Below are 15543 nucleotides of genomic sequence, written 5' to 3'. Positions count from 1 at the left end.
TTAATAGTCAAAGTTTAAAATGCTTGACTTACTATTATTTTAAAAATAATTACATTTTAGGACGGAGTGGTTACATGCTAAAGCCAAGCCTCCTCTACTGTGTACTAACCCTTCTCTTAAAGAAGACAGGAGCTGTTTACAGTGTTCAGGTTGGGCTTTTTCTTTTTCACTGGGGAAACCTGCTTTGTTGCCAGTATTCATATCATCACGGTTCTGGTTTTTCATTCATGACCTCCATATGTCATATGTACATAGTAGTATAGAGGTTGTTTACCAATGCTCTGACCAAGAATTGCATGTAGCGGTTCATACAATGCACAAATCAATGGGGGCGATGATACCAATTTAAAGCATATCCGTAATTTGACATGCATTTGGTGTTCAGCAAACCCCTAGTTTATACATATTGCTTAACTTTTACTTCTAGGCAAAACTCTCTCTTTCAAGATCCTGAGTGCTTCTCCAATCCCATCCTGCAATGATCAAACATGAAAAGAAGTAAAGCTACAGTGTGTCTACAAGAAAACAAACACAACTGGTATTCGAGACACAATTGTAATGTGCCACGGGAAAACACCTCAGAAGAAAGTTTATCAGCTATCCTGGTTGCTTGAGCTTTAATTTCAGGTGCTAATGCTGTTTTGATAGCTCCAATTAACACATCTGCAGCATTTTCAATGCTTGAGGCATTGTCTGTATCTGGAATTAGATGTTGTCTTCGTAGAGGCTCAGGTGCCACTCCTAACCAATGTAGCCTTTCTGCCCAGTAAAACTGGTCCAGCAGGAAAGGACATGCAATCTGCATGACAGGGATGGGTGAGCAATCTAACGTTGTTTGAAGCGCCCTATCTTTCCGCTTATACTTATTCTTATAAGACAAACTTTGAACTTTAAAACTTAAATTTAGAGTTAATTTAGGATTTTTTTCATCGTGGTTTATTTTACAGTCTTTGCTTTTAGATTGCTAAGAACATGTATTAAAAAGTTTTACCCACAAATTATTTTTTGTCATTAATAAGTCGTATCACTTATTCTTAATTTAAGCAAAACAATGAAGCTGGCTTTTCTAAGTGATTTCAAAAACCGGAGTAGAACGAAAAACATTGACCTGCCAGAGTTATCAAATAATAAAAAAAAATCAGTGTATAGCTGCTGCATTTATCACCTGAGGGACGCCAGCAAAAAGTGCTGCAGCTGTAGAACCACTGTTTCAGAAGTATCAGAAAAGATGAACTTTTGTAGATAGTAATATGAGAATTTGTCAATCATATGCTGGGCCACTGTGAGAATGTAAGTTTCTTTTACCTGCCAGCATGGTGAATAGCAACTGCACACTTAGGGAAGAGCCAACTGTATGGTATTGATCTGAAAAGGTAGTCATGTCATTCACCAGAGCATCTACCAATTTCCAGGAAGAGCAAAGAGATTAGTGACATTACTCACCCAGAAAAGCAAAAGAGTCGACTGCTAAATAGGATAGTACTATCACAATGAAGAGCAGATGCCTGGCACTCACTTGATTCTACTACTGAAGAAGCAACAGATTGTATTGCAGAATCTAATGGCTGGTATCCAGATGAGAAAAGGATAAATCTGTGATCTGTTTTATCTATGACAGTTTTAAGCACCATAAGAAATGCTTTTGGATTTTTAAGGAAACCCATGCTGCAGAAGAGATAAGTACACTGAGAAGGGTCTAGTCCAAAATTTGGCTAACGAAATAGAAGAAATTTGATTCCTAAAGTCATGAAACTAAGCACGAAATAAGAACCGTGGGCTTATCAAAAGCAAAATTCAAAAGAAAACATGTATTCATGATGGGCAGTCAACATTTTTAAGGGCGTCAGTGAGATCCCAATTTCACTAAGTTTAGTCCCCACATTTTAATAAGTTATCATTCAGAGAACACTTAAGGAGAAATCATACAGCTTTAAAGTCTCTAGCAACAAAAAAGTAAAAAATATGGAAAAAGTCAACATTCTTGTCCCTTGACTATGTCCTTGTTTCGATTTTTGTCCCTCGAATATAAAACCGGTTACTGTTGGTCCCTCAACCCTTGAAACTGTTCGTATTTCATCCCTTGGACTACATTGGGGTGGTTTTTGATGATGCGGACATATCAAAAACACTGCACTGGCTAGAAGAAATGCCCTTGTATGAAATAGAAACACGGGCATAAATTCGTTAAAACAAGAAACTCACCTACCGATGGAATTCAACCCTATAAATATAGGTAAGGATGAATTAGAATTTCCCACGGTAAAGTGCTCTAGGCTAGCGTGATTTATACATAGAGTTCCACCATAGGAATTATTGGCATTTCCACACAGTAACTCCTTGCATTTATGACAAGAAAATTGCCAGGCCATGGGAAGAAACCAAAAGCCACAAACATGAGCACTGCATGGCCAATATCCTGTCATGATATTACACAATAAGTATCAATCTTTGGTTTCATATGAATGGATTTAGTATAAACAGCTGATTTAAGATAGATACAGGGCCCCAGCAATGCTTACCTGGGCACTCAACAATTTCCCTGCTAAAAGCATACCTGCTCAAATGATGACCAAGGAGCTCACTTGTTCAGTATAATCAAGTAATCATATTCAAAAACTGATATAATATTTCATTTTTCAGATAATTGTTTTATCCATCTCCAACTAATAACTACCATCACAAATCCTAATTGGCTTAAATTTACTAATGTCAAATATTCAAAAGTATGACATATGAAGGTAATGAGTAAATGAGTCTTACAGCAACAATGGAGACTCTTCTCGCATATACCAGAGAGGAAGATTTGTTACTGGATCCTGCAGTTATTAAAAAAAATATCTGACCTCAGTAAAGCCCCTATTGGAATTGCACATAAATAAAATGGGATTGCAGAGATATGAACAGAAATTATATACTGTACACTCACTGTGAAAGGAATAGGGCTAAGATTTAGACTATCATTTCTCCATGATCCCCAACTTTCCATGAACAGTGCCCACATCCAGTGGGTAATGTCTGTCCAGCAGACCTGACATGTTGCCCAGAATCATTATTTTTCCCAGTGCAAAGCAGATGATACATTAGAAGGCAGCATGCTGCCCACACATGTCAAAGCAGTGCCATTTGAGAATACAAAAGGTATATACTGGACAGCCAGTACAATAACAAAAGAACCAATGACATTAAAAACTGGAAACCTGTTGACTGTGTACGCATATAAATGTAACTATGCAAGTTCAGCTTCAAAGGATTTAATGAAGATCCAGATTGACCTTCAGGAACTGTAACAGGCAGGATACTGGTTTATTTTTTATTCTTCCCTGACAATGGTTACTAAATGATGGCACACACACACCATGTAAACTTTTGGTCAATGCTAGACTTGTCAAAAAATTGTCAATCTGACACAGTAGTTATATAAGACTTGGCAGCAAGTTGCAGGTGTAATGCTTGAAAATAGAAAAAGGACCAATCAAAAGTGAAAAAATAAATAATTCAAGGAAGAACAATACACTAGCGATATATTGCTACTAGAAGAGCAAATTCTGTACCATGTTTGGAGGAGCTTCTTGAAAGTACTTGTATAGAAGAGGAAGACTTTGTTTAAATTGGCGTTCAAATGATGCAGGTGCACTAGATATAAATTAAAGAATTAAAATGAATTAAAATCATGCAGAAGACAATAGAAAAATGGGAAATATCCTCATAAAATAGAATAAAAGTTGACATTGGAATCAGTAAAGCCCCAAGTTACCTGTATGGAACAAAATAAGGAGCAGCAATGATGCACTTAACTTGAAACAGTTCTGCTAGATGCCAACCTTCCTAAATCATGAGAAAGACCCACATTACGTCTATATTTTCACAATTATGACAATGTGATGGCTTTTACAGATGCATTACGAGTGATTCTTACATAGGACTGACTGGCAGTTATTGTCCTGGACCTATTCTAGTGCCAAACATGCAAAGTGCACAGCAAGGTTCTATTATTATCACCAATTCTTGTAATTGGATGGAGTATTATTCCACATAATGCGTTAGATAGCTAATGATTTTTTTTTCTAGACAAGAGTGACTGGCTGACTGATATTGTCATCCTTGGATTGTTCTAGTGCATCCTGAAAAAAAGCGAAATTCCATATTTTGAACATGAATTGGTGTGGCACGATTTTAGTGTGATCTTTAATGTTTTCAGGGACGAAATAATCTACATAAGACATAGCAAATATGATGGTTACTCTGTTAACGAGATCCTCACCAGGGCAAAGAAGTTGATCACAATGAAATCACCATGAATGCTCATGTCATTTCCAAAAACATCTTCGACTGCTGATAAACACTCTTTCCTGTGCTCCTTCTGAATCATCTTTTCCCTCTGCGAACAGGAGTCATGCTCAACATTTGATTGAACAGAATCACCTATCAAAAAATATTGCATGACAAACCATATTTGCAATAGAAAATTGCGAGCATGAAATCGGACGCTTACCTGAAATGTTCTCGAGCTGTTCTGCAGCAAGTACAGGTGGGCTTGACACGGGCATATATCGAATACTACAGTCAGCTAGATGTGTTGACAAGCTCTGCATCCATTTCACCATGCATCCATTTCACCATGTAAACTCACATGAAGCTAGCCAGCTAGCCTTTTTTTTTTTTGCAGATTTTATTTCTACAAGAATCAAACCTGGTGCGCTGAGTGAGTGATGAACACCACATCATACTGTCGTTGGTCCTGCGCAAAACCTGCAGCAAGTGCCTAAGAAAAAAAAAATTCAAAGTTAAGCGTATCGACTCCATGAATTCACTCGGAGCTCCAGATTTCGGCAACATGCGGAGTAAACGAAGCGGCACCATTCGCTAGAAAAATCAAATGAAATTGCATCTTGCGCTCGAATCCCACATAGCTGCGTGTATCTTCGCCTCGAGGCCCAAGGATACAAGGAGAGAGTAGAGGGGGGCGTACAGCGATGGGGAAGACGTCACCGCGGGTGCCGAAGGCCATGAAGACGGCACGAGGCCGGCGGCATCCGCGCCCGCCCCCGCCGCCGCCGTCGTCCATCGCCGCCGCCTCGTCGAGCCGACGAACCCGCAGGCCGGGTCTCTGCGGCGGCGGTTGCGGCTTGTGGCCTCTTCAGGTTGGTAGATAAATGGGCCCAATTCAATTTGGGGTTTGGGCCCAACTACTTCTAGCAGGCGCTCGTCACCGTCGCGGGCTCCTCCTCTCCTCCGCTGGTGCGGCGGCGACGGGGCCGGTGCGCCGGAGATCGCCTGCGCCGCGCCGACGGCCGGCAGACTCCGGCCAGGTTCGTTTCGCGCGTTGCTCCTCTCTATGCTTGTGTTTGCAACGGCATCGGCAGCAGCGTAGGCGCGTGGCGGTGGCGACGGTCGGTGTTTGACATGCGTGCGGGCGGTGTGTTTGTGAAAATGCCCACGAAGATGATTCTACTTTCGTTATCATTCATATAAATTTAGACAAGCCTAGTAAATCTTACAACAAAGGGAGTAAGTTTTTTTTACCAAATGGAACTCACTACAATTCTCAAATCATATTAGAAGTAGTTCTACAAACTTCCAAAGTGCAGCTGCATAATATACCAACATTAAGTTGGGAACAGAAGTTGGAGGCAGAATTTTTCGTGCATTCACTTCTATCTATTTTCACTTTTGCATTTCTTCCCCGTAAAGCTCAAGTTTGCATGTCCTGTTATGATCATCTCAACAAAAAGATTTTCAGCTATTGTTGGTACTATTTACAATGGCAGTCAGCTCCATTTTCTCATTGTAACTCAATAAACGACTGTCTTATTGTGACGATTTCAGCATAAACATGTAACATTCCTAACCGGTCTTTTGGTGATATGGATGAACATAGCAGGCCCAGCTTAACCAATGATATGACACAACTCTGCATTATTTCAGTCGGATATTTTCCGCCATTTAGGTCACTTTGTAGCATAAGTGGATCCAAATTCTCAGCTACTTTGTGTGGAAATGCTAACTCCACGAGTCCATGAAGGCTTAAACCATCCTTCAATTTTTCAGAGAAACGCTTGCGGTTCTTCTGGCTAGCACCACAGATGGTGGGCTAGCCAGCGCAGGTCCGAAGCCTCACCACCTCTTAATAACATTTGACATTGGGTCCTTCCCAATTGTCCAGCTTTTTTTATTATTATTTTTCATCTCTTGGACGCATCCCGGTTAACATCTCTAGTAAGACCACTCCATAGCTGTAGGTATCTCCCTTGGTTGAGATAGGTCCACCCATTCCATACTCTGCATATGTATTTGAAAACATAAGTGTTCATTCAATATAAGGGAACATCACTTGAATGTAATATTGGATAAGTAAATCAAGTGGGTGAACCTTATATAAATGAGAATAAAAATAGGTAGTGAATTCTCACCAAGTGCAATATATCCGATGGATCCTTTTAAATCAGCCAAACTCATTGAACTAACGAACTCTGCAGTTGTAGTGCACATGAATCTTGCCAAGCTCAAGTCACTGACATGCAGTCATTTGTAGATCCAAGAGCACATTGCTTGGCTTAAGGTCACAGTGTATTAGTGGAGATGCACGCTGGTTGTGAAGATAATCTAAGGCATACGCTATATCCAGGGCTATACTAATCCTATCACCCAAACTTGAGACTTGTTTCTGATTATGACCATAAACTTTTTGATGCAGCTATGTTTCTAGGCTTCCATTAGGCATATATTGAAAGATGATTGCTTTAAAGTCTTGTCCTTTTGGATCCAAGGTGGAACATAATATGATGACTTTAACAAGATTACGATGTCGGATGTTATTCAAGGCTTCACATTCTGCAGTAAAGCTTGTAGGTCCTCCGTGCTTGTTGAGATTGAAAACCTTAATAGCTCCTAGATCAACCTCAAACTCCAAGGTTCCCTTATAAACATCTTCAAAGGATCCTGAGCCAACCAAGTTTTCAGAAGAGAACTCTTTTGTTGCTTTGATAATATCTTTGTATGAAATTATCTTCATATACTTGCTTCCTAGGATTATGAATTTGGTCTTGGAAGTATGCTAAAAGTGTCTCGGTCGTTCAAAATCCTTTATATTTTGGCACGGAGAGAACATACTACTATGAATGAGTTTAATAGTAGGCTATAAGTTAACTATAAGCTTATTTAGAGAAGAGAGAATTTATCAAGAGGGTTGGCTTTCATGTCATAGCTAGCTATTCACAAACTTCAAAATAAATACATTAAATACATAGGTAGCTTATTTAGAGAAGAGAGAATTTATCAAGAGGGTTGGCTTTCATGTCATAGCTAGCTATTCACAAACTTCAAAATAAATACATTAAATACATAGGTGAGAGAAAGAGGGAAGAAAAATAGAGATAACCATATAGCTCATCTACTATATAGGTTAACTCTACTATAAGTTATAAGCTTAGCGCATTCCCAACAGATATTTCGTCTCACAAAAATATTACTCCAGTAGATACTATATTCCATCCTTAAAAAATAAATAGAGCATCATCATATTGGAAAAAAAACTTCACTCCATATCTCAACATTCAATCTCAAGAGAAGACAGGAGAACCAACATGAGAGTAGGAGATTGTAAAATATTACTAAATATATATGAAAACATGAGAGTAGGAGATTGTAAAATATTACTAAATATATATGAAGGATGTAATATGAATGGTTTGTTGAAGTGATAACTGATATGAATAAAGAATTTATTTTAGATGATCATCCAAATGTTAATATGAATGATCAATTTTGGATGACCTGTTAGAAATGTTATTATAGTTGACTTTATTATTAAATTGCTCTTAGCGTACGTGGAGGAGAGATATAACAAAAAATAAAGAAGTGTTGGTTCTTATTAAAGAGCTAGCTTAACACGTGCTTCAAGACAAATCCAATAAATATTATTGTATGAGTAAGAGAAAGAGAGAAGAAAATCAAAACTAAACTTATACCTAATCCAGTGTTCGGCTAAACAGCCGTTTAGACCGTTTAAACGGCGTCTAAACGGTGGACGGAGTGAATCTGTCTCGTTTAGGGCCTAAACAGTGAACTAAACGGGCTGAGCGTTTAAACGGGTCAAAATGATTTAAACGGGATAAACAAAACGGTAATCAGCCCGTTTAGACGGTGCGAGAGCGGATTAAACACCGACTCGGCGAACAAAATTTGGTTGACTGTTCTCCAGTTCTGATTTCTGAGTCAATCAATTAACCCACTAATCAATGATTGATTGAATGAGTTTTTATTGCTTTGAATCAGCCATGTTGTTTAATGATGGATGTAATTGTCGTGATTGATTGTTGGTAATACTTCAACTTTTAGTCTTGTGATTGTGTATTTTTGTGCAAAAAGTAGGAAACCCGTTTAAAACGTTTAATCCGTTTAAACAGTAGACAATGGGTAACCGTCCGACTAGCGTTTACCGTTTAGGCAAATACTGACCTAATCAATCATATATGTAGGCTTTAAAATAAACTAATAGTTGGGAGTGAGTATTAGTTAAACTTTCTCCTAGAGCTCAAGTAAGCTGACGCAAGATTAATTGTTGTTAATTAATTTAGTATCACTAGTACTGTACTCCCTTGATCAAAAAATTAATTTTTTGGTTTCCATGTTCAATGTTTGATCATCCATTTTATTTAAAAAATATTAAAAGTTTAAAGTTAATCACACGTAAAGTACTATTATGTTTTATCTTCTAATATAAATAAAAATATTACTCATAAAATAAGATAAAAAGTCAAACATTATATCTTAAAACCTAAAAATGAGTTTATGTTGGTATGGAAGGCGTAACATGTCACGCCCGGAGTTTTGTCCTAAGCCTAAATCGTAAAAAGAAAGTCGTAAATAACAATTGGTTTAATTAACTCAGGAAAAATCCCTCTAAAAGGAATTAAATCAATTAAATCGAGGCTCGCAAATCGACTAACAGGATTTAAATTCAAATTGCAGAAGTATAAAATTTGGCCAAACAAAATAATTTAAAACTCGGCAAAAGTGGGGTTTTCCTTTTTCCCTCCTTTTTCCTTTCTTTTTCCCTTCCTTCTCAAATTGGGCCGAAGTCCAATTTTCCTCCCTCTTTCTTTTTCCTTTTTCTTTTTCTTTTTCTTTTCCTTCCCGGGCCGGCCCAGCCGAGCTGGGCCGCCTTTCCCCGCCCGGCCGGCCCAGCCGAGCCGGCCTTCCGCTCCCGCCCCTCCCGCGCGCGCGTCTCCTCCCGGCCAGGCCGCCCGGCCCAGCTCGCCAGCTCGCCCGCTCGCTCGCCCGCGCTCGCGGCGAAGTCCGTCTCGCCTCCCTCCTCCCCTCGCGCCACTGACAGGTGGGGCCCACCTGTCAGCGACCGAAACTCCGTCTCCGCGCCAGCCCGCGCCCGCGCCGCGTCGCGCCAGCCGAGTCCGCCGCCGCCCCGAGTTCTCCGCCGCGCCGCCGCTGCAACCACCGCCGCAACTCCCGCCGCCGAGTTCGCCGCGTCGTCGACTCGGTCTCCACCGGCCGCTCCGCCCTAGCCGGCGCCATCACCTATAAAATCCTTGCGCCGCCGCCCCGCCGCCACTTTCCCCTCCGCCCGAAGCCCCCCCTCCGTCGCCGTCAGCCGCCGATTTCCCCGTCGGCCGTCGGACGTCGCCACCCACCCGCGTCACCACCTCCGCCTCGGCTTCGCCGACCTTCCGCCGGCCCTTGTCGCCACTGGTGGTCGCCGAGCTTCGTCGCCGCCCCTTCGTCCCTCCCGCTGCCGTGCCCCGTCGTCTCGACGCCGTTGGCCGGTCTCGCCACCGAACGCCGCAAGCCGTCGCTCGTTCGTGTCTCCACCTCCGCCTCCTCCTCGCCGACTTGCTGCCGTCCTCCGTCGCCGTCGGTGAGCCCTCCCCTCCTCTCTTCCTCTCTTTCTTCCACCGTCGCTGGGTCCCCTCGCCGCCGCGCCGTTGCCAGGTGCCGTGCGCTACCACCGCGTCGCTGCCGCATCTCCACCCGGCGACGCCGTCACCCCGCGGTCGCCAATCCATCGCTGCTGGCGCCCGCTGCCGCCTCCATCTCCCGGCGCCATCGCCATCGCCCCAGACCGTGCGCCGCCGCCCGTCGCCTTGCATCGCTCGTCGCCCCTCCACCTGCCGTCTTCGTCATGCTCGTCGCGTCGTGGCCGTGGCCGAGCCGCGCCATCGCCGCCCGCCACCGCCGTTCGCTCGTCGCCGGCGCCGCTCCTCCTCCTCTCGCCGGTCATGCTCGGCGCCACCCCGGCCTCCCCTCTCCTCTTTCTCCCCGACCCTGGCCGCCACTTGCTCCCTTTCATCGTCGCTACGCTGCCTGGGGCCGTCGTTCGCCACCTCCCTGCCGACGTCACCGCCGTCCACCACCCTCCGCCATCACCGTCACCCTCGCGACGCCGTCACTAAGCTCCCTCCGCCCACACCAGTGCGCGCCCGCGCCGCCGGCTGACCCACCGCCGCGCCGCCCCGATCCCTCTCCCTCGGCCGTGTCTCCACGCCGCCGTTCCCCACTTCGTCGCAATCGCCATCTTTGCGTCGCCGTCACCCCTCCGCCCACCACCACCTTCGCCTCCGCCGACCTCCAACCGCCGCTTTGCTGTCGAGCCGTCGCCGGCCGTCGCTGCCCCCGCGCCGCCGTCGAGGCCGTCTCTCCTCTCCTCTATCGCTGCCACTTGGCCGCTCCGTGCGACTCCGCCGCCGCTCAGCCGCCCTCTCCCTCCTCCGCTCTGCTCCGCCGCCACTCCGAGCCGCGCCACCCCGCCGCGGTCTCTGCCTCCTCCTCGCCGACGCCGTCGTCGCCCTTCGGTCGCCGGTCGGTGTCGCCGACGTCGACGCCCTCGTGCCGCCGGTCATCGCCATCGCCACCTCCCCTTTCTCCTCGGCCCTCGCCGTCTCCGCCGCTCCCGCCGCCGCTAGAGCGCCGCCGGACCTGGCGCGTTGTCGCCACCTTCCCCGTCACCTCGCGCCAACGCTCGCCGACGCCGTCGTCGCCCTCCCGTCGCGCCGTCGTCATCGTCCTCCCTGAGCCGCCGCCGTTCTCCCTTCGGCGTCGCCGCTCCTAGCGCCGTCGCCAGCTCTCACGTGGCCACCCACTGGGTCGCCGCCGTCCGCCGCGTACCCGCCGGTCCGCGCCGCCGTCCGCCGGTCGCCGCCCGCCGCACCGTCGCGCCGCGAGCCGCGAGCCGCGCGCTCTGCTCCCTTCCTCTCTGTTCCTCTCTCGCTGACAAGCGGGACCCACCCGTCAGTCGCCACCCCGCCAGCCGCCTCCTCTCTCTCCTCCCCGGGCCCGCGTGTCAGCCACCCATTCCCTCTCTCTCTCACCGACAGGTGGTCCCCACCTGTCAGCCGTCAGTGCCCTCTCTCCTCGCTGACGTCAGCAGCCCCATTAATTGCGCAATAATTGATTTAGGACTTTTCTGTTTAGTTTAAAAACCCAGAAAACTTCTAAAATTCATAAGTAATTCATCTAGTCTCCGTTTAGGTCCATTCAAGTTTCATTAAATCCAGAAAAATGCCAAGAATCCATTAAAAATAGTTTCTTTCTCTGTTTCAGTAGTTTTTTAGCCTGCTTTGTTTGTTTTGCCTTGTTTGTCGTAGGTTTTGACCCCGTCGAAGCGCCGTTCGTTCCCGAAGTCGTCGCCGAAGTTCCTCGTGGGTCTAAGCAAGGCAAGTGGCACCCTTCTTTGATCATATTGAACCTATGATTATAAAATCCCCCGCTTTTACATTCAAACATGCATTGTTTTATGCAAATCTATTTATTGTATTTATCTATTGGGTATATATCCGTTGATTCCTATTTATTATTGTCATCCCAGGGTTAATTTGACTAGAATTAGGGTTGGTCAATGCTTAGCCATGCTTAGTTCAACTAGCTCACCAATTCTTATTTGATTATTGATTAAACTTTGATACACCTTTAATGGTTTTGATCATTATTAATTTCCCGTTATGGATTAATACAACTAAAATATTGCTTATGGTGGGCTGTGGGTGCATGGTTTTGAGAGTCGTGCCCATGGCAATTAAGGACCGGTTCTCAGGAAACCCTGAAGGTCTTACACGTACTAACCATAAGCCAGAATGGGCAACGGTGAGACTCGTAATCTAGCTTGTCCCTATTCGACGTACCCAGGCAAGGGTAGGCGTGATGGAGTATGGACGGGCAATCGTGGTGTAACGAAAGCTTCTCCTGCTTCCGGATCTACCAAGGCACAAGAGGGGACTGCCCGACTTGGTGTAAAGGAGGGGGTGAAACCTGAAGTGTGGTGCGATTGTCTAGGGAGGGCTAGGTGAAAGGTCTTATCATGGTTTCCGTACTGAGGTATCGTGGTGATACGTTGGGGCATGGTAACATGCTTGGCAGCCATGTCTTGTGGGTAAAGTTGTACACCTCTGCAGAGTAAAACTATTCGAATAGCCGTGCCCGCGGTTATTGGGCGAACTCTATTGTTTTTAGCTCATGCTTAACATGTTGGAGGTTGTCTTTGATCTGAAGAAACATCTGAATATCAGTAAAGGTTCCATGTTGGCAAGAAATTTGAGACCGGTTATCTTGTGTACCAGATGACAGTAGGTGAGGTTGCTCGTTATTTTTCAGTTAAAAATTTACCTGTTCTAACGACTATCTAGATCTCTTAGATAGATTGGATCGTTGATCCCACAACAGACAAGCATACCCTAAAGTCTATTGAATTGGATGTGATGGGGAACATGCGACTGGTGAGTTCTTGGTATCGATCTGGGTGTTGCTATCAATTTTTCTACGAGGTTGATCTACTGGTTGGTTAAGGAGATTTGTGGTTTGTTTTACGTTGATCCGCAGAGATACAAGCGTGTGCCTCTCTTGGGTTGTTTTCTGATAATGTTTTCTCGGTTTCTTTATAGCCATCATTCTATCATTTTTTTTTATTTTTTAGTTAGTGCACCGTTGAATAGGAGTGATATGCTTAGAAAATGTGTAAACTCTATTAAATTATGTATAGGAAATGTATTGTAAATAGTAGATACATTATCGATGATATGCATATAACTGAATTGTATAGTTTGATGTAGATGTGTGATTCAATGAAGGCATAGCAATAGCGCGGTGAGTAATGGTTGGCAACATATATATTGATGTGCGATGTATTTTTTGTGATCTTGAGATAAATCTTTTGAGACTTTTTTTATTTTAGATCAACTTTATAGATTCGTATAATATTGATATGTATATGATTAGTTAGGAGCCGCTATCAGTTTACTCAAACAAGCTTATCTGCACCTTTTGGATATACTCTAGTTTCTTTAGAGTTTGGACTAGGATTTATCTGAATATTACTGATAAGAAGTGTTACAGCTAAATGGTATTTTTTTAATATCGTCTGATCTAATCGTGGAATATTGTTGTGGGTCTGTCATCTACAATGGATGGTCTAGAACCATTTTGAGTCTTTATTATCTGCATATAGGAATAAATGCTAATTTCACTGTCATTATTATCATACCAGTGTTTTGTGTAAAATTTGGCATCCAAACTTCTTAGTTGGCCGTATTTACTCGGCTGATTTTCCTTGGAACATATCTGAAACCAGTTAAAGTCTTAATTATCTGCACATATGTTCTGAAAATGATTCTACCAGTGTTTGTTGGTGCTAATCATGTTGAGAATTGGTTAGAAGGAAGCGAATAGAGGAGTTGTTTTGCTTTTGTGTCTTACTAAAGAGGTAGTCTTGTGTAGAGTAAGCTGTTAGCTACCTTTTATTCACTTCAATGTGCAAGAGTATATCAACTTCACTCACCCTTCGGCGCCTATTTATAGGTCACCATCTAACACATTGGATGACTAGGTTAGATTATTCTACAAGTAGGGTTAGGTTAGATTATTCTAGACCACATGAACAAATATAGGAATACTATATTTTTCTATAGATTTTCATATATTTCTGCTACTTAGCTATTGTTTCATGAACATTTGAGAGGCTAGAAGTTTTTATATATTTCTAGCTATTACTACCTCCGTTTCGTAATGTAAGATGTTTGATTTTTTTTGGTTGCAACGTTTAATCATTCGTCTTATTGAAAAATTTAGTACAAATATAAAAAATGACAAGTCATGCTTAAAGTTCTTTTGATAATAAAGTAAGTTACAAGCAAAATAAATAATATTTTCATATTTTTTTAAATAAGATAAATGATCAAACATTAGAAGCAAAAAAGTCAAGAATCTTATATTATAAAACGGAGGGAGTACTTGATCCTTGCTTCATGAATATAGGAGAGTTTTAGCCATACATGAGTTGCCTAAAAGTTTTAGACAACAAATTAGTTTCTCAATCATGTATGGGTGATCTAGAAGCTTCAAGAGATAGACTATCCTCTTAGTTATTCATGAGATTTCAAGAAAATTCAAAAAAATAAATTAGCTTCAACAGTGTTTAGTTTGAAATTAGCCATCCAGGTAGTACAAAACCTTGGCTGCACATTGCTCGCTCACCTCTTCTGTTTGATATTATTTGTGCTATAGGACAATGGAACAACAATAGTTTTTTGCTTTGGTATTGGGTTAGCAGTCTTAATATTAAGTTCAGCTACCATTCATCCTGAAATATATATAGAACCCCTATCAGTCATGTATATCATGTATAGTATGGAGTTGTTCTCTGAAGTATTTGTCCCCTTCTTGAAATATATGTAAACTCTTTATTTTATTCCTAATTATACTTTCAGCTATCAGTCATATTCTACTATTGAGTGTGCACGTATTATGTTAACCTTTCATATTATATTTTTATCTGAATGTGCCTTTGAGACTTTTTTTGTCAGTTTGCCATGGGACTGCGATTCTGCGAAGACCGTTTGTCAGTGCAAAGACTATGGGAAAGGTACGGGACAATCTGCTCGACGGGCAGCGGTCACATCTCAAAGACAGTAGTTGGTAGACTGCAAAGAACATGAAATTTTGATAAAATGTTACCAGGTGATTTTACCTTAGACTGTTGACCAATGAGTATAAAATGTTGTCAGCTAGGTCGAGTACAGAAAACTCCCATTCACAAGATCAAGTGTGACACTTTTGTTGATTTCTGTAAGTTGAATTTATCTACCATCATGTCGTAATGCTTAATAGAGCACTATTTTTTTTAGAGAAGCAGTATTCAATTTCTCAGTTAATATGCCACACTATCTCATGCGGCTGTCCTGGGTGTGTGCTCGATCGACTACCAGGGGTGTTAATTGTGTTGCTTCTTTAGCCTGTGTTCTCACGGCCTGGCCTGTTTGGTTGCCCATATTTCTCATAGTCTGGCTCATCTCTCGTATCCAAACTAAATTTGACCGGTCTCTAGAGATGCAAATATAAATATTTGGTTGTTCTTATTGAATAAGCCCGGATATGGTAGATATTATTTGGTTGCCTGCAGCAAATAGTTGCATGGAGTAGATGTTGTTTGGTTGGGTTAGACACATTCTGAGTATAGATACGTTATCTTGTGGATAGTGAGGTTACCGATACAGTTTATACTAATCATGTGAGATAAGTAGTTTTCATTTTTTTTACGGTACT

General features: G+C 43.0%; 1 protein-coding gene across 1 annotated transcript; it reads right to left on the bottom strand.

The window, feature by feature from the left end:
- Nucleotides 1–34: 34 nt before the first annotated feature.
- Nucleotides 35–5065, bottom strand: LOC102703464 (sterol 3-beta-glucosyltransferase UGT80B1). Its single transcript, XM_015833023.2, has 15 exons — nucleotides 4970–5065; nucleotides 4691–4762; nucleotides 4493–4586; nucleotides 4262–4422; nucleotides 3755–3825; nucleotides 3552–3633; nucleotides 2927–3028; nucleotides 2761–2816; nucleotides 2520–2554; nucleotides 2203–2416; nucleotides 1444–1665; nucleotides 1306–1365; nucleotides 1166–1205; nucleotides 578–799; nucleotides 35–473 (listed from the first exon to the last, which is right to left on the bottom strand). Exons 1-15 carry the CDS (start codon nucleotides 5063–5065, stop codon nucleotides 411–413), a joined length of 1590 nt encoding a protein of 529 aa, XP_015688509.2. The 3' UTR covers nucleotides 35–410.
- Between the last annotated feature and the right edge of the window lie 10478 nt (nucleotides 5066–15543).

The sequence above is a fragment of the Oryza brachyantha genome, chromosome 2 (genome assembly GCF_000231095.2).
Source record: "Oryza brachyantha chromosome 2, ObraRS2, whole genome shotgun sequence".
NCBI lineage: Eukaryota > Viridiplantae > Streptophyta > Magnoliopsida > Poales > Poaceae > Oryza > Oryza brachyantha.
The sequence above is the reverse complement of the archived record's forward strand: the minus strand, read 5'-3'. Positions and strand labels throughout refer to the sequence as shown.